This window comes from Pipistrellus kuhlii, unplaced genomic scaffold (genome assembly GCF_014108245.1).
Source record: "Pipistrellus kuhlii isolate mPipKuh1 unplaced genomic scaffold, mPipKuh1.p scaffold_m20_p_31, whole genome shotgun sequence".
NCBI lineage: Eukaryota > Metazoa > Chordata > Mammalia > Chiroptera > Vespertilionidae > Pipistrellus > Pipistrellus kuhlii.
Window position 1 is genome coordinate 1,525,473 of NW_023425531.1, and position 25,035 is coordinate 1,550,507.

The 25,035-nt window shown below is 54.4% G+C and overlaps 1 protein-coding gene across 1 annotated transcript in view; it reads left to right on the forward strand.

Moving 5' to 3' along the window:
- The first annotated feature begins 22,141 nt into the window (after positions 1–22,141).
- Positions 22,142–25,035, forward strand: part of VWA3A (von Willebrand factor A domain containing 3A) — a 38,246-nt gene continuing 35,352 nt past the window's right edge. The window contains exon 1 of the mRNA XM_045589322.1: positions 22,142–22,165. Coding sequence (XP_045445278.1) covers positions 22,142–22,165 — 24 coding nt within the window. The remainder of the gene's footprint in view (positions 22,166–25,035) is intronic.

Below are 25,035 nucleotides of genomic sequence, written 5' to 3' on the forward strand. Positions count from 1 at the left end.
TTCTGTAAACTCACTGTTTAATCTCCAAGTAAAGGATCAGTCCTGCGACACTGATCTGCTGACTTAGAGGAAGGCCCTGAGAGTGTCGGGAACGAGCTTTGGGTCACTCTTAGCTATTGTTTTGCATCGTGGGCTTCGTGGGAAGAACAATTGAATTGGTTTTTATCTTCATTAAAAGGCTGCTAGCCACTGTTACTCTTGACTATAGTGACTGTTTTACCAACCCACTTCAGTCTTTTAAAATTAAATCTGCATTCACAATACGAAGCAGTAAACTGTCTTTCAGACTGATTTTTGAAGGATAAAAACATATGAAGGAAAAAAGTGGCCTGTGTAGGTTCGGTTCCCTACACAGGATTTATTGTATCACCTCAAGAGATTTTGAAGTTTGTGATCAAGGTCTGTATAATACCCCAAACTTTATTAAGAATTGTTTTGTAATTGGTTATAACATTTTTCAATTAATAGTTTCAAAACAAATTGTTAATACAAAATGTATAAAATGAACATAATTTTCTTCACTTGTATTTTTGTTATTGAGCAAGTTATCAAAATAAATTACTAAAACTAAAAAGCCTTCAATTACTGTGAAATAAGCTTTGATTTTAAAAATTTCAAAATTGGCTTCTTAAAGAGATTTCACATAATCACAGTGACACTCCATGCCTCTTGGTTTGGTTTGCTGTTGGCATTGTGTGGGGAAAAGCCTCCCCTCCCTCATCCCACCCCCTCCCACTCCCCCACCAGGGCAGAGATGCCGTTTATTCCAGAATATTACACCGTGTTTACAGGGAGAGTCACTCGGAAGAGAGGACCGCACACACGTGACTCTTCTGTTTCCTGCTTCCTGAAGGAGGAAGGAGAACAGCCCAGGCTTCCGGAGGCAGCCATCTTTTCTTCCTTGCACAAAGACGTGAGCCAGTTCATCTTTGCTTCATTCTTTTCTACTTTTCCTGCAGGCAAAGGGTCTTAGCTTCTAAGATTTAGATTTGGGTTGAAGGAGGAACAGAGACCCGTGGTGTCCAGACTTGTCCATGTGCTCCATCTAGGTTTCCCGCGCTAGCGGGTTGAGCCTAGTCTAATAACTGATGATCAAGTAAGACACTGCATTTACCCTTTGCTGCTGTCTCCTCTTTACGTGGCCCCTTTCTAGGCCTCGGTGAGGAGTTGGGAGATTAAGACAAGGTAGCAGTTGGACTTTCTTGAGTTCTGGATCTTCAGTGCCTTTGCTTACGGTGCTCAACTACCCAGTGTGCCCAAGACGGGGGTTTCCTGGGACACCGACTTTCAGTGCCTTAACGAGAAAGTCCCAGGTAAACGGGGGAACTTTAACCCCGTCTGCGCCATCCAAACCTTGCCCTGGTCTGTAACACGGAGGAGAAGTGTTTGGAGAGTTCTCTTCTATAAGCCTCTCAGTGAATAGATCGGTTGGAAATTATAATGGTGGGTTTACACTGAGTACGTTAGGTGGCACTTTTCCCTTCTCTCTGTAATACTGTATAAAAAGGCAACAGATTGGCTCTCAAACCAGTAACACGGATTCAAAAGCACCTACTGTCACCTCATCTCCTACCAGTTCTGTGCCAGCCACTCCGTGAGAAGATTACAGAACAGACACCAAGACGGGAGTTTCTTTTAAATAAAGCAGTGCTTTTGGGTCACAGTTACCCAGCAACAAAGTAGAAGTAGTTATAAGTGGTGCTAAGCCATGTTAATGTTTAGGATCTTGGCTCTTTTTCTAGCAGAAGAAAACACTGATGGTATTTTCAAGCACATTCCAGGTGTCTACAAATCAGCCCCAGTTCCACAGACTAAGACCCCCCAAAATTAAATTTCAGAAAGTTTTTCGTGAGACTTGGAACATTTCAGAGCTGGAGGAAATTTGCAAGAGCTTGCTCGGCACTTCTGTTTTCCAGATCAGAGACTCAGAGAAGCGTCTTGGCTGTGGCAATGCACACAAGTAGGTGTCGGCAGGACACTCGGCATGGGACAACGCCTTTGCCAGGCAGGCCCTGGACAGCTGTTCGAATCCGATGGCCACCCGACCCAGTCTTCCTTCAACTAGTCATCTACTGCAGTCCATCCACATCACTTCCACCCAAAGAATCTTAACAACTGAAAGCATATGGCTCAAGTTCCTGTCACTCCCCCTCTACAGGCTGAGGCCCAAGCTTCGTTAACACAGCATGGAAACCTTCACGGTCTGGCTTCGGCTCTCTGTCTTCTTTCCCATCACTCCCTCCACGACAAACCCGGTCATTCTTCCATACACCTCTGTCTGTCTGCACTGTCTATACTACCTGCTCCTCACAGTTTTCCCTAAGCCCTCCCATATTTGAATTATATTTAATTTTTTGTGCTTTTTCTTTTGCTTATATCTCTGTAACAGAACTTAATAGAGGGGAATAGGCTGCTTGGATTCAAACCTCAGTTCCAGAGTTCTAGTTGTGGAACCTATAATAAATCACTTAGCCTCTATGAGCCTTGGTTTTCTCAAATGTAGAATGGAGCTAATAATACCTACATTGCAATGTTGTTGGTTTAAATGAGATAACGCATGGAAAATGCCTGGCACATAATAAGCATTCAAATGCCAAAGCTGTTATGAAATACTTCTCTATAACTAGATTGTAAGCTCTTAAATGCAAGGAATGTGGCTTTCTCATGTTCCCTAGAGACCTGTCATAGCGTGCTTTTCTCATGATTTGAGTTATCATAACTCGGAGCTGGGTCGTAAAGGAGAAGCGTGAACCTCTCCTGGAGGAGTGAAGGTCCCGTCATCTGGAGCTGCTTCGGGGACTTCTTTCTCGAGCAGCCAGTGCGGTCCTCCTGGTACGGATCTGACAGTGCGCTGTGCCAGTCTCACTGACGCCTCAGGATTCTTCGTAGACTAGACACCTTGCTGTGGAATTCACCGCGTGCTAATGCTGACGGGACCGCATGCTGCGAGCTCCCTGTGGACCGAGACTGGTGGTGTCTTCGAGCTTGTGGGTTCTCCGTGATCGTGAGACGATCCATTAGTTATGTTTTATAAAGTCTTGGTTTGGTCTGCCACAGTGGTTTTAACTATCGATATGTCTGCTAAAAGCATTGGACTCAAGAATTTGAAATTATTTTAGATGCAGTTATAAGTCCATAAAATTAATGCTCTGTCCTCACTTACACTCTTCATGTTGTCTAAATAGTTGATTTAGTTGTCTAAGACCATTCAAGAATCTTCCTAAATTGAAAAGTAAAAACTCATTCCTTTACATTGCTTTGTTCTCCAGGGAAAAATACAAATGTAGTTGAAGAACAAACCCAAGAAAATATTTTCCTTTATCCATAATAAATTGCTCGAGGGGGAAAAATAATCCACATATCTAAGAAAGCTTTTAACTACCTCACCTACGTATCTTGCTAATGTAGTGAGTAGCAAATGGACTCGAGTTGCAGTCTCATTCCCACTCACATGTCTCATTCTGTTTCCAGGGTCACCATAACTATTTCTTGTCCTAAGTGCTATTGTGGAGGACATTACCATGGCCCTAAACAGGACAAAACAATTTTTTTTTAGTTAACACATCTGTACTTATATTTTTATTGATTTTTAGAGAGGAAGGGGGAGAGAGCAACATCACTGTGACAGGGAAGCATCCATTGGCTGCCTCCTGCATGCCCACTACTGGGGATAGAACTGGCAACTCATGGGTGCAACCATCTGAGTCACACTAACCAGGGCACTGTAATTATTTTTAATGAGTATAGGAAATTAAAGTTTCCTCAATCCACTCTGCAGACAGTTATTGGGTATATATCTCTTGTTCAGTTTTAACAGAAGCAAGATTATATTCACCTGCCACTACTTTCTTTTTAAACATATCTTTGTCAGGAAATACAGACCTTCATTTTAATGGGGCTGTAATATATATATATATATATAATCTTGCACTGTTAGTGCATATTTAGGTTGTTTCCAAGTTTTTGTTATTATAAATAATGCTGCTGTGAACTTAGACCTTAAAAAACAGAAACTTTCCAAATACCATAGTAACCTGAAATTCCAATTGAAGCTTATCAACTACTCTTTAAGGCAATTCATCTTTTTAAAAGCACTGTGGTTAAGAAATAGTGTCATTCATTAAAATGAGCTTGGTGGCTCAGTGGTTGTGTCATGCACCTGACAGGTTACCAGTTTGATTCCCTGCCTAGGCACATTCTCAGGCTTTGGGCTGGGTCCCCATATGCTTCTCATCAATGTTACTGTCTTTCCATCTCCCTTCTCTAAAAAAATTAAAATATTTTCATTCATTAAAAGTTTGGAGAAGTAAATGAACATTAAGTTCATGTTATGTGCTTTTCCATATGCTATCTTACCGTATCCACTGCCTGTGGAGTAGGAGGAAGAATTTTAGACCAGAAAAACTATGTGTACTGCTACTGCTTGATCACCGATCTATATACATAAAAAAACCAATATGCTAAGTGTCCCTCTGATTGTCAGAGGGTTACTATGATGCGCACTGACCATGAGGGGACAGTTGCTCAATGCAGGAGCTGCCCTGATGCGCACTGGCCATTTGCAAAGCACCATGGACCTGGTGCCAACAGATCAACACGGCTCTCCCCAAGTGGGACACAGGCCCCGCCACCACCCTGAGCAACAGCCCACCAAGTTGCAGCCAATGCTGTGGAGAGCCCATGGTGCAAGATGCAGCCCACAGCCCAGCCCAGCCTGGAAACGGTCACTGTGGGCACCAGGTAATGACATCACATAGCAACGTCCAGCTTCCTCTTCCTAGAGACTAGCCTTCTTGAAGTTTCTTCAGCCCAAGAACACGACTTGCTTTATAGCCATGTGCAAACATTTCACACTTTAACCAAATGTCTGTGAAGCGTTTCCCATGCCTCATCTCATATGATCCTCACAGAAGTCCTGGAGTAGGTAGACAGGAAACTCAGTGAAATCCTATTTTCATTAACTGGGAAATGGAGATTTGGAAAGTTTAGAAACTTGCCCCAACTGAAAAGAAGTAAGAAATGTTGGACCTTGAAAATGACTTCAGATTTTGTCACTGTGCAGAATAGAGTTAAACACTGCTGCAGTTAAATATTTCACCCTTTGTTCTCCCTGCGTGATCTATGATAATTGCTTCATGTTGATATTTACTGCTGTTTTGCTGACAATTATCTGAAAGAGAAGTTGAGTGCTTCACTGGGCTGGCAAGGTTTAATGACATCAGAAAGCAGGTCTAAATAAGCAAGTTTATCTACACTAATAAAAGAGAAACATGCAAATTGACTCACTCCACTACACCCACTAGCCAATCAGGAGTGAGTATGCAAATTAACCTAACAAAGATGGTGGCGGCCATGAAGCTGGAACAAGCAGGAGGCTTGAGTTGCCCCAGGCTTCCTCCGGCCCTGGCCTCTGCTCAAGGAGGGGCTGGGAGCCTGGGTCAGCAGGAGGGTGTGGCCATCCTGAAAATGGCCCTCAGCTCCTTACCCAGGCTGGCCATGCCTCCATGGAGTAAGAGTCCCCACTGGGGGCATGGCCAGCCTGCAAACAGCAATCAGCCCCTCTCCCAGGCTGACCAGGCACCCCAGTGGGAACTCCTACCCTGAAGGGGGTGTGGCCAGCTTAAAAACAGTCCTCAGCCCCTCACCCAGGCTGCCCCAAGGGAACCCCTACCCTGATCCAGGACACCCTTCAGGGCAAACCAACTGGCCCCTACCCCTGCACCAGGCCTCTATACTAATAAAAGGGCAATATGCTAATTAGACTGGGAGACCTTCCAGGAAACCTGGACATTCTTTTGGACAAAGCCACAGTGGCGGGGCCGAGGTAGAGGTGGTTAGAGGCCAAGAGGGGATGGTAGTTGTGGGTGATCAGGCTGGGGGGCGGGGGGGCCATATGGGTGATCAGGCTGGCAGGGGGACAGTTGGGGTGAGCAGGCCTTCAGTGGGGGTCAATTGGGAGTGGTCAGGATAGCGACGGGGGGAGCAGTTTGGGGGGAGCAGGCCATCAAGAGGCAGGTGGGGCAAGCATGCTGGTACGGGGACAGTTGGGGGGAAGCAGGCCGGCAGGCAGAGTGGTTAGGGGCAATCAGGCAGGTAGGCAGGTGAGTGGTTAGGAGCCAGCAGTTCCGGAATGCAAGGGGGATGTCCAACTGCCAGTTTAGTCCCAAATCCTATAAACCAGCAGTAGGACATCCTTCGAGGGGTCCCAGATTGGAGAGGGTGCAACCTGGGCTGAGGGACACCCTCCCCCCCTCGCCTTTCACGAATTTTGTGCACTGGGCCACTAGTGTGTGTGTGTGTATATATGGCTAAGTTGACTCACACATGCTAGATACATATAAAGCTCTCGCTGGTGCCAACTGTACAGGTGTGTTTCAATCTGTCATTGTTAAGCATGAATATGGTTGACACTTATAGAGTAAGGGTAATAGCAATATTAAAATATTCTAATTAATTTCCTCTCAATGTGCATGAATCCATGCACTGGGCCACTAGTATTTATTAAAATTCTAACAATAACACAAAAGGGGTGTGCTCACAGTTCTGTAACTTGTGGTTGGTGAATTGGGTTCCAATGTGGCTTCCCTGACTTCAAATCTGGGGCTGTTTTCTGCTGTCCGCCATCACCAGTCTGGCTCGTCAGGATGTAGACACAGCGTGTCCCAGTTTCATGGCACGATTCCTTGGCTCGGGCGTGAGCAGCTAACCTGGTTTGCTGCTTCTGTTAGTGGAAGAAAACGACCATGAAAGGCAGTCCTTCCTAGAAACAATCTGTGAATATTACATGTTCTGTTGGGGGAGGGGGGAGAAACAGTAGATAAGTTATTGGGTTTGTGTTTAATCTTCCGTCATTTCCCTCTCGTTGTCAAGCTCCATCCTAGAGCTGTCCCCATGCAGGACTGTAACTTCCGTGATTGGGGAGCCACACTGCCATCCATTGATTTTATCGGGACTTTTGGGAGTTAAGCACTCAGGAAATCTTCCCAAACAGGCTGTCAACTATTGTAGTTCCCTCCCACCTTGTTAGTGGGAAATCTATCTTATTGGGTTACCCTGGAAGTTATGCAAAGGTCCAGGGCTCAAACATTAGGAAGTTCCTCCAGTAGTTTGTCATCTTGTAACCAATCAGTGGGTCATGCAGCCTGTCATACTTGAGCCAATTACACAGAGATAGGGTGGAATCACATAAGCGTTGATTCCAGTCCTGCCGGCAGTGTGGGAGAGCAGCAGGTCATCCACAAACATGCTCTGCCCCCCATAGCCGGCTGCTTGTATGGGGAGGACAAAGATGACATGGGGAGTAGGCAAAGGGCAGTTTACAAATATGCAAAGGGCTGGGGTCTAAACGGGCTGGTGGCTCTGGTTTCTCAATAGGTTGCTAATCTTCCCACAATCACAGGCAGCTCCTATGGGGAGTGTGGGCTGCATCTCCAGGTGAGCTCCCAGGTCCCTGAGTAACTGCCAGCCAGGTGAGAATGTGCCTTCCCTAACTGAAATAAAACAATCACGGTTAACAGAGCAAGATTAACATTTCTTACAATCTAGCTGGTTCCCAGTATTCTATTTCTGCCCCTATCAATCTGTCTGCTCCTATTACTGCAGAGACCTAACTCACCCAGGCTGATGGGGCTGTCCCAGGAGTTCTGTGTCCAGCCACACGGGGTCACAGTCAGCTCTGGTGACTGGGCGCCTATTCCTGTGGCTTTCTCCCTGTGGACACCAGGGTCATTTCCTCACAGGTTTGCCCTCTCCCCGAAGTGCTGCTGCCCACTCTGAGCTCCTCCCTGCTCCCTTGGGTGTCCGCATCTCTAACTTCCTACCCCCGGGGCTTATCCTCCTCCCCTCTGGCTTCAGGGGTGTATTTGCCACATCCCATTCTTTGGTAAAAAAGCCACAGAATCCAGCTCTTTTATTGGGGAAACGCCCTTAGGCCACATGGCTTCTCTGGCCCCAGGGCTGGATGCCTACAAGCCAGGCTCAGGAAGGGGCTGTCCTGTGACCAGCCCAATACCGGGGCTTTGCTGAAACGCTGGAGAAAAGGTGTTCTCCTGACAGGCTGCGGAGTCCTGTGGGAAGGATAGCGCTGCTGGCAGCCACGCCAGCCCGGGAAGGGCTGCCTCTGAGGACCACTGTGGCGGATGTGAGGAAGCAGAGGGGGAGACGGACCTCCACGGCCCTCCCTCAGCCCGGGAGCCAGCCCCCAGAGCCAGCTGCCCCGGCTTCTCTGTTGTTTCAGCAAATTCCTTTTTCCCTGGAGCCAGTTGGAGTTGGGTTTGTCTCTTTTAACCGAAAGGATCTTGATACACTTCCGCTTTCTTAGCACATAGCCCTTACCTCCCAGGCTCTGACTGTCTGTGGTATTCCAGTTCTCTGCCAGGCTTAGGACTGCTCACTCCAGGCCACTGCTTCTCAGCGCATCAGGCACCTGCTGCCATTTGAAATGGAGGTAAGAAGTAAAAACAAAATACAAGTTAACATCTAAAAGTACGTACCACCTGATAACCTCACCTTAGTCTGGGCTGCTGTGACAAAATACCACAGGTGGCTTCTAAAAACAAATTTAACTGTGCTCACTGAGCTGTGCTGATCATTCTACTGAATATACAGATATGAAATCATTGTGTTGTGCACATGGAACTAATATGTTGTATGTCAATTAGATCTCAATTTTTAAAAAAATAAAAGGGGTCTTAGATTGCTACCGTGCTTCCCCGAAAATAAGACATCCTCTGAAAATAAGACCTACTTACAGGTTTCCTTCTTTGTGAATATAAGGCATCCCCCCGAAAATAAGGCCTATCTCCAGACTCTTGATATTGCAATAAACAAGCCATTCAAAGACAATGTGCGCACGGAAATTAATGACTACAGTGAAAATAGAATGGAGAGAAATCAGCGTGGAAACTTTGTGAAACCTAAACTGCAAGAAGTCGTGACTTGGGTGAAGAATTCATGGGAGAAAATCACTGACAGTAGCACCTTAAATGCACTGTGAGCAGGCTACCTTGACAAGAAGTACTCATTTAAAGACGGTGCTATTGCTAAACATGAGAGATTTGGTCCACTGATTCTGAAAGAAATGGAGTCACAAGAAATTCACCAGGAAATTCAGGAATTGGATTGTTATGATGATGTTCCAGAAGATGATGGCATGATTGTCATTGAATAAATGAGTAAATTCTTGATACTATAGGATTCACAGTTTGTCTGGTTTGTGTTGACAACTACCGTACTACTGTACGGTGTACAGGTAATAAAATGTCCTTTATTTTCATTTAACAATAAATGTGTACCATATTCTTCTTCATGGAAAAATAAGACATCCCCAGAAAATAAGACCTAGCACATCTTTGGGAGCAAAAAATTAATATAAGACACTGTCTTATTTTTGGGGAAACATGGTAAGAACAAAATCATAAAGTCACTACTAACTGTTCATTCCAACACAGGAGGATCACAGGGACTCATCCTGCACAGGAGTTACTGCCGTAGTTACTAAAAGTTAAAAGGCCTTTGGGATTTTTCAGAGTAAAAACCATCAGGCCCCACCTGTGTAGTTCACTTAGTTGGAATGTTGACTTGTTCACTGAAGAGGTTACGGTGCGATTCCCGGTCAGGGCACATACCTGGATTGCAGGTTCTAACCCTGGTCGGAGGGGACACAGGAGGCGATTGATGTATGTCTCTCTCCCTTTCTCTCTAAAGTCAATAGGCATATTCTCGGGTGAGGAGTGAACAAAAAGAAATTGCCTGGCTGGGATGGCAAACTGGTTGAGCATTGACTCGTGAATCGTGAGGTTACCAGTTCAATCCCAGTCAGGGCACATGCCTGGGTTGCAGGTCCCATTCCCAGTAGGGAGCATTCGGGAAGCAGCCGACTGATGTTTCTCTCTATCCCTCTCCCCTCTCTCTAGAAGCAATAAGAACATTTACAATAATAATAATTAAGGTGCTTACACTATATACTATATAACAATGGTCACCAACCTTTCCGACCTCATGGACCGACCACCAGTGGTCATGGACCACCGCTGATGACCACTGCTCTATAACATCCCCATCAGAGACCGAGGCAGCATTCCCTAGTCACAAAAATCTAAATATTCACATTAAAAAGAATAAACTGCCGAAACCGGTTTGGCTCAGTGGATGGAGCGTCAGCCTGTGGACTGAAAGGTCCCGGGTTCAATTCCGGTCAAGGGCATGTACCTTGGTTGGGGGCACATCCCTAGTGAGGGTGTGCAAGAGGCAGCTGATCGATGATTCTCTCTCATCGATGTTTCTCTCTATCCCTCTCTCTTCCTCTTTGTAAAAAAAATCAATAAAATATATTTAAAAAAAAAAAAAAAGAATAAACTGTGCCTGGCCCAGTGTTGCTCAGTGATTAGAGTGTTGGCCTGTGCAGCAAAGGATCTTAGGCTTGATTCTCGGTCAAGGGCATGTACCTGGGGTGCTGGTTTAATCCCTGATTCCTATTGTGTTTGTGAGGGAGGCAACCAATCAATGCATCTCCCTCACATCGATGTTTCTCTGTCTTCCTTCTACTCTTAAAAAGAAAAAAAAAATCAATGGAATAAATACCCTCAGGTAAGGATTAAAAAAATAAATTAAAAATAAATAAATTAAATTTAAAAAAAATTATAACCAACCTCATGCTAGTTCAAATCACTTTGCCACCAAGTGAGCCTGCTGTGGACTTAAATCTTTCTCTTTTTTTAATTGAATTTATTGGGGTTACATCTTACCTAATAAAAGAGGAATATGCAAATTAACCATCACTCCACTCAAGCCATGCCCACCAGCCACAACCACCAGCCAATCAGAGCAAGTATGCAAATGAACCCCAACCAATTATGGCTGCAGCCACAGAGAGCAGTTGAGAGGCTTGAGTTTCCCTGGCAATAGAGGAAGCCAAGCTTTCCACCTGCCCTGGCCAACCTAAGCCTCCACTCAAGGATACAAAGTTTCAGTTATAGAGGGTAAATAAATCCAAACAGAAATGGCTGCAGCCATGGAGCAAGCAGAGGCTTGGCTCTGCTCCAGGCTACAAAGTTTCAATTGTAGAAGGTAAATACATTCCAGATACCAGGGCCTCTGCTTGGGTGGCTAGGGGCGTGGCCAGCCTGCAAACCACCACAGGCCCCTCACCCAGGCTGCCCCACACCACAAGGGAATTCCCACCCTAGTCAGGGACACCCTTCAGAGCAAACCAGCTGGCCCCCACCCGTGCACCTATCCTATCTAATAAAAGAGTAATATGCAGATTGACTATCACTCCAATACACAAGATGGCTGCCCCCATGTGGTCAAAGATCCTGCCCCCATGTGGACACAAGATGACTACCACAAGATGGCCAGCAGGGGAGGGCAGTTGGGAGGGACCAGGCCTACAAGGGAGGGCAGTTGAGAGGGACCAGGTCTGCAAGGGAGGGCAGTTGGAGGCAATCAACCCTGTAGGGGAGGGCAGTTAGGGGCAAACAGGCTGGCAGGGGAACAATTACACATCAATCAGGCTGGCATGGAAGTGGTTAGGGGGTATCAGGCAGAAGTGGTTAGGGCAGGCAGGCGAGCAGTCGGGAGCCAACCGTCCTAGATTGTGAGAGGGATGTCCGACTGCCCGTTTAGACCCGATCCATCTGATGTTTGTGTCCCATCAGATGTTTAACATCCCTCGAGGGGTCCCAGATTGGAGAGGGTGCAGGCTGGGCTGAGGGACACCCCTCCCACACCCTGTGCACAAATTTTGTGCACCGGGCCTCTAGTCTATATACATATAAAAGCCTAAGTGACCATTTGCCTGGTAGCTATGACAGGCAATAACCACCAGGGGGCAGATGCTCCAACAAGTAAAGGAGGCAGCCCAGTTCCTCATGGAATTGGCCTTGGGTTAGGTTGCTATTGGGGCACTGTCGGTCCCCATCTGCTTCACCTGCACCAGGCCCATCGTGGGATGTTGGAGGCCCAGGAAATGGGTTTGTGCAGCAGTGGGGTCCCTCGGCCTGGCCTTGCACCCTCTCACAATCGGGGACCCCCTGGGGGATGTCAGAGCCAGTTTCGGCCTGACACCCACAGGCCAGTACAAGGAACCCTACAGGTCGTTGATGCACTGGGCCTCTAGTTGGTTAATAAAATTATATAGGTTTAAGGTATACAACATAAAACTTTTAAAGTCCCTAAATTCATACATTTTACTTTTGTGTCTGTATCTTATAGAAATGAAATTTCAGTACACAAAGCTGTAGCCTTGGTCATTTCAACATCGCTTTGAAAGGTCTATTTCTCACCCTTTGGGAAACGGAGTCCAAGGCCAGGTTGCCCCCTGGCAGCCTCCCGTCCGACCACGCCAGGCACAGGGCTGGTTCTTCTTGAACCCTGCCCACTGTACTGACTGGGAACTTCGTCCCGTCCCTCCTCTATCCTCTGCTCGCTAGTCACGGGTGCCGGGTCCGCGCCCCTCTGCTGGGGCTGGACCTCCCAGGACGCCGGGTCAGACGGAGGAGCCAGGAGAGGCTGTGGGTGCATACGGATGCGCCTTTCTGGCAGAAGCCGGGGCCACTTGGCCGTCAGAACAGTCCTTCATAACAGCGTCCATAAAACAGGCAGCTGCGCCCCGCTGCGAAACTCACGTCTTTCCTGCAAAAAAGCAGCATTGCCTCTGTACCCACAGCTGGTACCGGAGCTGCCGAACGCTGCCCCGGACTCCGCCTGGCATGGCAGTGGCACCGAACTCTGCCTCCCTGCCCAGCACACAGGCACACTGGCTGGGAACCCGGCAGCTACGTCTGCGCGCTCTGAGCTCTCAGCCTCCCAGAGTGGCAGTCCCAGCTCTCAGCTCGATCCGAGCTCCCCCTCTTGCCAGCTGCTCTCCAGCAGATTCCCGGTCAGCAGCCTGAGCTGGTGTGTTCCTCCGGAGACGAAGGCTAGCTGCCAGCAGTGACAGAGGAGCAGTGTCCTTGTGCCCACTCCTGGTTCTGGCCTCGGGCACCCCATGAGGCTCATGCTCAGAGTGGCCGTGGCCATTCCGGTGTACTGACCACAGGCCTCTGCGCTCCCACTGGCCTTGGCTATCCGGGCACCCGGAGTGGTTCCCACAGTTTCCAACAGGAGTTTTGGTGGGACACAGACATCAGACAACAGCAAATACATTTGGGACAATGGCACCAGGTTAGTGCTCCTAAATAAGGACCAGAGATCACTGGACCTTGACTAGGTAAGAAAGAGAAGTTCCTACTGTGTGTACCTTACTGACTGGGGTCCCGGGAACACACAGGCGGAGGAATGCGCTGTGCTTCGCAGAGACCTTGCAGAATGTGCAGCCTGTGCACAGGCTGTGCACAGCTCACTCAGCAGGAGGAGCCTGGCCAGGAGGAGCAAGGCCAGGCCGGGCCGAGTCCCCAGAGCAGCCTCTGCCAAGAGGGTTAGGGAGAGTCTGCCTCCCGCCGTCTCCACCACTCCTTTCCTCCGACTCAGCCCACAGCACCCCGGTAACTGGAATGAAAGTCTCTTTGGATACAATACTAAGGCCTGGTGCACAGATTCATGCACGGGTGGGGTCCCTCGGCCTGGCCTGCGCCCTCTCTAATCTGGGACCCCTCGGGGGATGTCAGGCAGCTGATTTTGGCCCGAGCCCTGCAGGCCAGGCCGGGGAACCCCGCCGGTGCATGAGCCTCTAATATGCATAAAGATCGTTGGTTAATCCCTTCCTGCCCTCCCCCTTCCCTCTGAGATTCATCAGTCTGTTCCATGTTTCCATGCCTGTGCATTGAGCGTCTGCCCCCTGGTGGTCGTTGCGCATCACAGCTACTGGTCAAACTGTCGGACGGAGGCTTTTATATGGACAGATGGCCTCTGTTCTAGGTGCGGGCGGCCCAGTCGGAACCTCTCAGCGCCCTGGCCGCGGGTTGAGGGCGCTGAGCCGGGTGGTGCGGACACAGCTGTCCTGGGGCTGGTTACACAGCCCGAAAGCTGCGCTTCCTGCTCCCCCTCCTCCCGGCTGTGTGCCTGGGAAGCTTGGGCAGGACACCGGCAGTGACACCGGCTGTGGATACTGGCTTTACTTCTGTGAAATGCTGAAAACCATGCAGCCCTCCTGGCCGTGTGGGTGAGTGGTTGGGTATCATCTGTGCACCCAAAGGTCCGGGTCTGACCCCAGGCATGGGCTCCAGTCACAGGCTGACGGGAGGGGGGGGGGCATGCAGGAGGCAGCTGGTCCAGGTGTCTCTCACCCATGTCTATCTCTCTTTCTTCCTCTCCCTCTGGCCCGTGGGCTGTGCCCTGACCCAGAACCAGAGGTCACCGGTTCGATTCCGGTCGGGGCAGGGCTGGTTCCGGCTCGGTCCTCAGAGGGGGCGGGCAGGAGGCAGCGGGTCCAGATGCTTCTCTCTCATCCATGTTTCTATCGCTAGCCCCCCCCTCCAATCAATAAAAACACTTAACAATCAGTAACATTAGAAACACACCCATGTACTCAGAGCAAAGGAGGCGGTGTCTCAGCCCAGCGGCTCCGAACCGCTCAGCGCGGGGCCCTGTCCGCGGAGCGGCCCGGCTCCCCCTGCGGCTCCGGCCTCCGCGCCCCGCGTGCGGGGCTCCGCCGTTACAGCGACCCGGGTCCGGTTCCGGTTCGGGTTCCGAAAGGGAGCAACGGCCGAGGAGGAGCTCGCGGCAGCCCCTCCGCCCGGCCCGGCCCTTCCTCCGGCCGGGGGGGGGGGCTGTGACGTCATAGCCCCGGGGCGCGTCAGGGGTTCGGGCGTCTCCGGGGAGCGCTCCCCGCCGGCCGCGGCGGACGGCAGGCAGCGGCTTTGGGAACCGCTGCGGGGCCGCCGCTCCGAGCCCTGCGCCCCGGCCCCGCCCCGCCCGCAGCTGCCGGGGCTCCGCCCACCGAGCCGTCACCGCCCCCGCCCCCATTCCCGCCGGGGCCCCGCTCCTCCGCCCGGCGCCCCGTTTCCTTGGAGACCGGCCGCCGTTTCCTTGGAGACCGGCGACGCTCCCCGCCCGCTCCCCGGGGGCTCGGAGCTGAAGGAGCGGAAGCGTCCGGATCTCCTCCCGGCGGAGCCGGAGGGACAGTGAGGTGGGTCCGGGCTGCGGGGGCGAGGGGCCGGGCTGGGGGGAGCGGGGGGCCGGGCTGCCAGCGGGGGTCCGGGCTGGGGGGAGGGGGGGGCCGGGCGGGGGGGAGCGGGGGGCGGGGCTGGGGGGAGCGGGGGGCCGGGCTGGGGGGAGCGGGGTCCGGGCTGGGGGGAGCGGGGGGCCGGGCTGGGGGGAGCGGGGGGCCGGGCTGGGGGAGCGGGGGGCGGGGCTGGGGGGAGCGGGGGGCCGGGCTGGGGGGAGCGGGGGGCCGGGCTGGGGGAGCGGGGGGCCGGGCTGGGGGGAGCGGGGGGGGGGGGCCGGGCTGGGGGAGCGGGGGGGGGGCCGGGCTGGGGGAGCGGGGGGGCGGGGCTGGGGGGAGCGGGGGGCCGGGCTGGGGGAGCGGGCGCCGGGCTGGGGAGCGGGGTCTGGGCTGCGGGGAGCGGGGGCGGGGCTGGGGGGGAGCGGGGGGGCGGGCGGCGGGGCTGGGAGCGGGGGGCGGGCGGTGGGGGGGCGGGGGGCCGGGCTGGGGGGAGCGGGGGGCCGGGCTGGGGGGAGCGGGGGGGGGCGGGGAGCGGGGCCGGGCTGGGGGAGCGGGGGGCCGGGCTGGGGGGAGCGGGGGGCCGGGCTGGGGGAGCGGGGGGCCGGGCTGGGGGGGGCGGGGGGCCGGGCTGGGGGGAGCGGGGGGCGGGGCTGGGGGGAGCGGGGGGCGGCGGGGGGGGGGGAGCGGGGGGCCGGGCTGGGGGGAGCGGGGGGCGGGGGCTGGGGGGAGCGGGGGGGGGGGCCGGGCTGGGGGGAGCGGGGGGGGGGCCGGGCTGGGGGGAGCGGGGGGGCCGGGCTGGGGGGAGCGGGGGGCGGGCTGGGGGAGCGGGCGCCGGGCTGGGGGAGCGGGGTCTGGGCTGCGGGGAGCGGGGTGGGGGGTGAAAGGGGGGTGGCAGTAGGAGATCTGTGTTCTCACTGGGACTTGGGGGGGGCAGCAAATGGGGTTCAGGAGAGGCGTCCTGAGCTTCCTTGTCAAACAGAAAGGGCCAGTTCTAGAAGTTGCTCCCAGCTGAGCGAAGGCAGGCAGGATCCCAGGGCGGGAGGACGGGCCAAGCCTGAGGCGGTGAGGCCTGCAGGGCGGGCCGGACACACGGGCCGCAGCGGAATGTGTGGGTGTGGGGGGGGTTGGGGGGGGACAGACAGAGGTTATTGGCAGCTAATGCCACCCCGGGGCTCTCTTGGACAAACGTTAGGAGACTGAGATGCAGCTGTCAGCAGACAGGAAGTTAGCTGCCACCTTCTATCTCCCCCCCCAACCAGGCCCACCCTGGCTGTTCCCTTCCTGCAGCCAGTCATTCCCCCAGTGAGGCGGCCACCCTGTCAAACTCCACCTGCTCTGAGGACATTTATCCAACAAGTCCCGGGAGCTGCTAGGATCGGGCATTGTTTCGTGCAGAAGCACCCTAGCTTCCACCCCGAGTCCCTGTCCCGTGGGTCTCACCGCCCGTGGGATTGTGAGGAGACGAGCAGCACCAGGTGATGGGACGCTCAGGATTGGGAACAGGTGGAGGCACTCTCTGAGGGGGTGCTCACAACAGGCCGCCCTGACGAGGTTTCCTTTGACACAGTGGAGGGCCATTCCCTGCACCTCGGCCTCCCAGCAGCCTCCCTGCCCCCAGGCCTCCGTAGGTGTAGGTGTGGGTGTGGGTGTGGGTGTGGGTGTGGGTGTGGGTGTGAGTGTAGGTGTGAGTGTAGGTGTAGGTGTAAGTGTGGGTGTGAGTGTAGGTGTGGGTGTAAGTATAGGTGTAGCTGTAGGTGTGAGTGTGGGTGTAGGTGTGGGTGTGGGGGTGAGTGTGAGTGTAGGTGTGAGTGTAGGTATAGTTGTGAGTGTAGGCCTTCACTCCAGGCTACAAAGTTTCAATGATAGAAGATACATAAATTCCAACAGAAATGGCTGCAGCCATGGAGCAAGCAGGAGGCTTGGCTCTGCTCCAGGTTACAAAGTTTCAGTTGTAGAAGGTAAATGAATCCCAGATACCAGGGCCTCCGCTTGGGTTGCTGAGCGGCATGGCCAGCCTGCAAACCACTACAGACCCCTCGCCCAGGCCACCCCACACCCTAAGGGAACCCCCACCCAGATCTGGGACACCCTTCAGGGCAAACCAGCTGGCCCCCTCCCATGTACCAGGCCTCTATCCTATCTAATAAAAGAGTAATACGCAGATTGACCATCACTCCAACACACAAGATGGCTGCTCCCATGTGGTCAAAATCCTGCCCCCAGTGGACACAAGATGGCCACCACAAGATGGCCAGCAGGGGAGGGCAGTTGGGAGGGACCAAGCCAGCAGGGGAGGGCAGTTAGGGGTGACCAGACCAGCAGAGGAGGCAAGTTGGGGGCAAACAGGCTGGCAGGGGAGCAGTTAAACATAAATCAGGCTGGCAGAGGAGTGGTTAGGGGGTGCTCAGGCTGGTAGGCAGAAGCGGTTAGGGGCAACCAGGAAGGCAGGCAGGCGAGCAGTTGGGAGCAAGCAGTCCTGGATTGTGAGAGGGATGTCCAATTGCCCACTGGAATCAGGCCTAGACAGGCAGTCGGACATCCCCTGAGGGGTCCCAGATTGGAGAGGGTGAGGGACACCCCTGCCTCTGTGCACCAGGCTTCTAGTATTTAAATAAATATATATTTAAAAATAAGGTTGAAGCCCCAGAGGTACCTTCACTGGCCACCTTCCTGATTGTTCTCTGCCCTGCCATCCGCTTCCTTCCTGCAGAGCCTCTCCGCAGTCAGCGAGGATGGTCGCTGGTTTTACCTCCGTCCTCCCTAAGGACAAGCCCAGCGCAGTGCCTCCCCGCGGGGGAGTGCTCCTGGGGCAGCGCAGGGCGGGCAGGCCTTTGGGGTGTCGCCTCGGGGCGGTGCCGCTGGCTCGCTCAGGCAGAACCAGGATGCTGCCGCACCCGCGGTCTCCCAGTGCAGACGCAGTTTGACACCCGGACGGCCTCTCCACAGGAGTTACCGGCCCGAGTTCCACAGGCCGAGGCGGGGAACCTGTTCCTGCTCAGGTTCCGTCCTCAGCACCAGCGCCGAGCCCGTCCTTAGGTGTGTGATGAGTGATTATCGGCGGAGGGAAGGAGGCTGTTGTCTGGGCACTGCCTCACCGAGTGCCTTCTTCCTAAAACCACGTGATTTCTTCCTCGCAGAATTTCTAACTCTTAGAGCCTTAGATTTTAGATGACAAGTGAATACTTAACATTTCTCAGATTGGCAATACACTCCCATTTTTAAGAGAGATAATTCAAATAAAATACACGACATATTCACTAATAGATTCAAACCTATCTTCTAGATTCTCTAATAAAAATCCAGCCGAAACCGGTTTGGCTCAGTGGTAGAGCATCGGTCTGCGGACTGAAAGGTCCCAGGTTCGATTCTGGTCAAGGGCATGTACGTTGGTTGCGGGCACATCCCCAGTGGGGGGTGAGCAGGGGGCAGCTGGTCAATGTTTCTCTCTCATCGACATTTCTAGCTCTCTCTCTCCCTTCCTCTCTGTAAAAAAAAAAAAAATCAATAAAATATATATATTTTTTTAAATCCAAAAGGAGGCAAACAGATTAATATTTCAATATCCTGTTATTTAAAAATATCTAGCTATTTAATAATTTTTACTATTTAACCCAGCAAACTCCAACGTTGTAAGTTACCAAAGACTTTTTCTCCTTAGGAAAACAAGCATTAGGTATTTTTCTAATAAAACAATGTGTGTTTTCATAATAAAACACTGGGTGGTTTATAATGGCTGCACACACTGGTCATGGTCGCGAGGCGAAGATGACAGCCGCCCGGGAGGTTCCTGGGACGCAGCATCTGATTCTGTGAATGAAAACAATGGGAGCGGGAGGGCACGCCCGCCTGGGTGAGGCGGGAGTTACCTCCATCGGACAGGACGGACGGACGGACGGACGGACGTCCTCGGAGCCGGGTCCGTGTGTCTCAGCAGGGCCCTGTGGGAGCCTCCCAGAGCCAGACAGAAAGGACTGCCCCCGGGCCGCCGGGGGATGGGATGGGTCGGGGTCCGGGGCCGGGCTGACCGGGTCCCTGTCCGGCAGCATGAAGAGGAGCACGGATCCGGGTCCGAAGACGCAGCTGAGCCCAGAGGGCGTCGGGGGCCTGGGCCGGAGCCCGGACGATGGCCTGCTGGTCACGCACGTGAACCAGACCCGGGACCTCCTGGTAAGACAGAGCCAGTGTCCGCGGCCGTGGGAGGGGTGCGGGGGGGGGGGGGGGGGGGGTTCACAGGCTGTGGGAGGGGGTATGGGGGGTTCACAGGCCGTGGGAGGGGGCAGGACGGGGTTCACAGGCCGTGGGAGGGGTGCGGGGGTTCACAGGCCGTGGGAAGGGTGCGGGGGGGGGTTCCCAGGCCGTGGGAGGGGGGCAGGACGGGGTTCACAGGCCGTGGAGGGGGGTACGGGGGGTTCACAGGCCGTGGGAGGGGGTGCGGGGGGGGTTTCACAAAAGGCCGGTGGGAAGGGGGGTGCGGGGGGGGGGTTCACAGGCCGGGGAGGGGGGTAACGGGGGGTTCACAGGCCGTGGGGGGGGGGTAGGGTATCGGGGGGTTCACAGGGCCGTGGGAGGGGGTGGGGGGTTTCACAGACCGTGGGAGGGGGTGCGGGGGGGTTCACAGGCCGTGGGAGGGGTGCGGGGGGTTCACAGGCCGTGGGAGGGGGTGCGGGGGGTTCACAGGCCGTAGGAGGGGGTATGGGGGGTTCACAGGCCGTGGGAGGGGGGTGCGGGGGGGTTCACAGGCCGTGGGAGGGGTGCGGGGGGTTCACAGGCCGTGGGAGGGGGGTACGGGGGGTTCACAGGCCGTGGGAGGGGGTGGGGGGTTCACAGACCGTGGGAGGGGTACAGGGGGGTTCACAGGCCGTGGGAGGGGTGCGGGGGGGGGGGTTCACAGGCCGTGGGAGGGGGCAGGACGGGGTTCACAGGCGTGGGAGGGGGTACGGGGGGGTTCACAGGCCGTGGGAGGGGTGCGGGGGGGTTCACAGGCCGTGGGAGGGGTGTGGGGGGGGTTCACAGGCGTAGGAGGGGGCGGGGGGTTCACAGGCCGTGGGAGGGTGCGGGGGGGGGTTCACAGGCCGTGGAGGGGTTGCGGGGGGGGTTCACAGGCCGTGGGAGGGGGCGGGGGGGGTTCACAGGCCGTGGAGGGGTGCGGGGGGTGGTTCACAGGCCGTGGGAGGGGGCGGGGGGTTCACAGGCCGTGGGAGGGGTGCGGGGGGGTTCACAGACCGTGGGAGGGGTGCGGGGGGTTCACAGGCGTGGGAGGGGTGCGGGGGGTTCACAGGCCGTAGGAGGGGGTATGGGGGGTTACAGCCGTGGGAGGGGGTGCGGGGGGTTCACAGGCCGTGGGAGGGTGGTGCGGGGGGTTCACAGGCCGTGGGAGGGGTGCGGGGGGTTTCACAGGCCGTAGGAGGGTGTATGGGGGGTTCACAGGCCGTGGGAGGGGTGCGGGGGTTCAACAGGCCGTGGGAGGGTGCGGGGGGTTTCACAGGCCGTAGGAGGGGGTATGGGGGGTTCACAGGCCGTGGGAGGGGGTGCGGGGGGTTCACAGGCCGTGGGAGGGGTGCGGGGGGTTCACAGGCCGTAGGAGGGGGTATGGGGGTTCACAGGCCGTGGGAGGGGTGCGGGGGTTCACAGGCCGTGGGAGGGGTAAGGGGGGTTCACAGGCCGTGGGAGGGGGTGGGGGGGTTCACAGGCCGTGGATGGGTACAGGGGGGTTCACAGGCCGTGGGGAGGGGTGCGGGGGGGGGGTTCACAGGCCGTGGGAGGGGGCCAGGGACGGGGTTCACAGGCGTGGGAGGGGGTACGGGGGGTTCACAGGCCGTGGGAGGGGTGCGGGGGGGGTTCACAGGCCGTGGGAGGGGTGCGGGGGGTTCACAGGCCGTGGGAGGGGTGCGGGGGGGTTCACAGGCCGTAGGAGGGGGCGGGGGGTTCACAGGCCGTGGGAGGGGTGCGGGGGGGGGTTCACAGGCCGTGGGAGGGGTGCGGGGGGGGGTTCACAGGCCGTGGGAGGGGGCGGGGGGTTCACAGGCCGTGGAGGGGTGGGCGGGGGGTGGTTCACAGGCGTGGGAGGGGGCGGGGGGTTCACAGGCACGTGGGAGGGGTGGGGGGGGGGGGTTCACAGACCGTGGGAGGGGGTGCGGGGGGTTCACAGGCCGTGGGAGGGGTGCGGGGGGTTCACAGGCCGTGGGAGGGGTGCGGGGGGGAGGGGGTTCACAGGCCGTGGGAGGGGGTGCGGGGGGGGTTTCACAGGCCGTGGGAGGGGTGGCGGGGGGGGGCACAGGCCGTGGGAGGGGGTGGGGGGTTCACAGGCCGTGGGAGGGGGCAGGACGGGGTTCACAGGCCGTGGGAGGGGGTACGGGGGGTTCACAGGCCGTGGGAGGGGTGCGGGGGGGAGGGGGTTCACAGGCCGTGGGAGGGGGTGGGGGGTTCACAGGCCGTGGGAGGGGTGCGGGGGGGAGGGGGGTTCACAGGCTGTGGGAGGGGTGCGGGGGGGGGGTTCACAGACCGTGGGAGGGGGTACGGGGGGTTCACAGGCCGTGGGAGGGGGCAGGACGTATCCGACTCTGAGTTCCGCTCTGCCCGTCGTCAGGTCCTTGGACCAAGAAAGAGAGGGGACGGGGCTTAGGCACCCAGCACACGCTGATCTGATCGGTGGTTTCTGTAAGGCCTGGATTAGGGACCTGGGGACGTAGGGGTCGGGGCTTAGGGCATGGCAGGCGCTGATGGGTGGTTGGGTGCTCAGGAGCGTCCGGCGGCGGCAGGAGGGGTTCCCGTCCATCCGCTGGGGGAGGGAGGATCTGTCAGGCCTCCAGGGAAGGCCCGGCCCACGTGAAGAGCAGTCCCTGTGGCCGGCGCCTGAAGCCTGCGAGACCGAATTCCAAACCCCTCCTGAGATGTGGGGCTTTTGGATTCTCTAAAATCTAGATCTAAAGGGCCGTGCACAGGCTGCTGTGAGAGCAGGGGAGTGACGGGAAGAGTGGACCGTTAGGATGGCCCCCAGGGCGCGCCCTCCCTTGTAAAGCTGTGCTCCTTCTGAGTGCGATGGCTGCTGGGGCCCATGGCCAGGTGTGAGTGAACCTTCGCCCTTTCTCGTTGTTTATTGTTTGTCTTGTTTTGTGTGTAACGATTCTGGCTTTCAGATGTGAAGTTCCGTTGTAAATGAGAGAAAATTGGCCCCCAGCGTCTCACAGCAGACTGTTCCCGGGGTGCAGTGAGGAAGGAGGTTATGTAACGGACAGGCGCTCTGGGGCCATGAGTGAAAACAAGGCGACTTTGGCTCTGCCCTCTCAGGCTCCGCTCTGTAAGCGCAGGGAGAGGCGGGCTCTGGCCGGGGCTGGGCCCCCCAGGAGGCTCCGTCCCCGCGGGAACACTGCGGGCGGGCGAGGGCCAGCCGCCTGCACGCCCGGAGAGGGGCTGGGGGTACGGAGCAGGGGCTGCAGGGTGTGCGGGCGGAGCCGGTCCGCCCTGACAAGCTGAGAGCTGCTGACAGGCCTCGCAGAGAGAAACTGCCTACCTCCCGGAGCCGGTCTCTCAGCGGCTCTGGCCCCTCCGGCTGCATCCTCAGTCTCAGCTGCAGCCTCCGTCTGGGTTTGGCCAGTGGCAGGCGGGGGTGAGTTGCAGGGGGAGGAGAGGGAGGCCAGGGAGATTCTCCCCTTGGCCCCAATCCCGGTCTCACCCTCCGCCAGCTTTCTCCAAAGCCGCTGCAGCCGCAGGTGCCTGGGCCCTCAGCTGTCGGATGTCTTCGTTTTTAAATTAAATCTTTATCGTTGGAATTATTAATATGCCCCCCCCCCCAATGACACCTTCTAGCCGCCCCCACCCAGGCCTTCACAACCCTATGGGCTGTGTCTGTGGGCGACGCATGTATGCACACAAGTTCTTTGGTTGATCTCTTCCCACCCACCCTCCCCCGCCTCCCCTTGGAGATTCCAGTCTGTTCCGTGCTTCCATGTCCCTGGATCTATTTTGTTCATCAGTTTATTTTGTTCATTAGAGGCCACACGAGTGAGACCACGTGATACTTAGCTTTCTCTGGCTGACGTGCTTTCCATGGCACTGTCCAGGCCCTCCATGTGCCTCCCAGGGTAAGAGGTCCTCCTTTGTCACACCTGCACAGTGCTCCACGGTGTAGCTGTACCACAGCTGTTTGTCCACTCTCTGCTGACGGGCTGTTTCCACATCTTAGCTAATGCAGATTGTGCTGTTATGAACCTAGAGGCGCATCTGTTCTTTCCATGGGCGCTTCAGGATTCTCAGAATATATTCCCAGAAGTAGGATCACTGGGTCAAATGGCAATTCGATTTTTGAGTTTTTGAGGAAACTCCATACTGTTTTCCACAGAGGCTGCATTCACACAAGTGGTGTACTAGGGTTCCCTTTTCTCCACATCCTCGCCATCATTGGTCATTTGTTGATTTCTTTTCTTTTTTAAATAAATCTTTATTGTTCAGATTATTACAAATGCGATCCTCTTCCCCCCCTCAATTGCTCCCCTCCACCAGGTTCCCAACCCACCCTCTGTCCTTTCCCCATCCCCCATTGTTCTCACCTATAGGTGCACAGTTTATGTTCAGTCTCTTCCCGCATCCTCCCTCTCCCCTTTCGGCTGAGAATCGTCAGTCCACTCCCCTTCCATACCTCTGATTCTATTATATTCAACAGTTAATATTGTTCATCAGATTTTTTAATTTCCTTGGTTTTTAGATTCACTTGTTGATAGTTACATATTTGTTGATCATAATTTTTATCTTCATCTTCTTCCTCTTCCTATATAACCCCCTTCAGCAATTCATATAATTCTGGTTTGGCGGTGATGAACTCCTTTAGCTTTTTGTTATTAGTGAAGCTCTTTATCTGGCCTTCAATTCTGAGTGATAGCTTTGCTGGGTAGAGTATTTTTGGCTGTAGGTTCTTGCTATTCATCCCTTGAATATTTCTTGCCATTCCTGTCTGGCCTGCATGGTTTCTGTTGAGAAATCAGCTGACAATCCTATGGGTGCTCCTTTATAGGTAACTACCTGCTTTGCTCTTGCTGCTTTTAATATTATCTCTTTGTCTTTTGCTCTTGGAATTTTAATTATGATATGTCTTGGTGTGGTCCTCCTTGGATTCCTTTTGTTTGGGGTTCTGTGGGCTTCCTGGACTTGTAAGTCTATTTCTTTCCCCAGGTGGGGGAAGTTTTCTGTCACTATTTCTTCCAGTATTCTTTCGGTATCTTGCTCTCTCTTTTTTTCTGGAATCCCCATAATTCTGATGTTGGTTCGCTTGAAATTGTCCCAGAGGTTTTTTGCACTATCTTCAACTTTCTGGATTCTCTTATCTTCTCCCTTCTGCAGAGGAGTGTCCTCTGGCTCTTTGTGTTCTAAATCTTTGTCTTGATTCTTGCGATCTTCCAGTCTGTTTTTAGGACTTTGTATAATATTTTTTATTTCAGACAATGTTTTCTTCATTTCTAGTTGATCCCTTATTATTTCTAGTTGCTCCCTTTTCATATCCTCATAGGTATCATTTATTTTATCAGCCTTTTTTTAGGATATTGTTGAATAATCTTATAACTGTAGTTTTGAACTCAATGTCCAATCTTTTCTTTTCCTCCATCTCTTTCCTTTATGTCCTTTCTCTTGTCTGCATCTTAGTTGTTTCTCTGATTTGATGGAATAGTTTTGTGTGCTAGGTGTTCTGGTAGAGCCCAGTAGCACAGCCTTCCCAGTTACCTGTGGTGGACAGTCTTGGTGTAGCCCTTTGTGGGCTGTGTGTGCAGTCTTGTTGTTAAGCCTTGCTTATTGTTGGCATCACTGGGAAGCGTTGATCTCCAAGCCAATTGGCTGTGAGGATCAGCAGTGTCTCAGCTAGGAGGGTTTCCGTACTCTGCTTGAATAGGGCGGGGTCTCCGGGTGGCGCAGACAATCTTTGGTTCCCTGTCAGTCTCACCTTA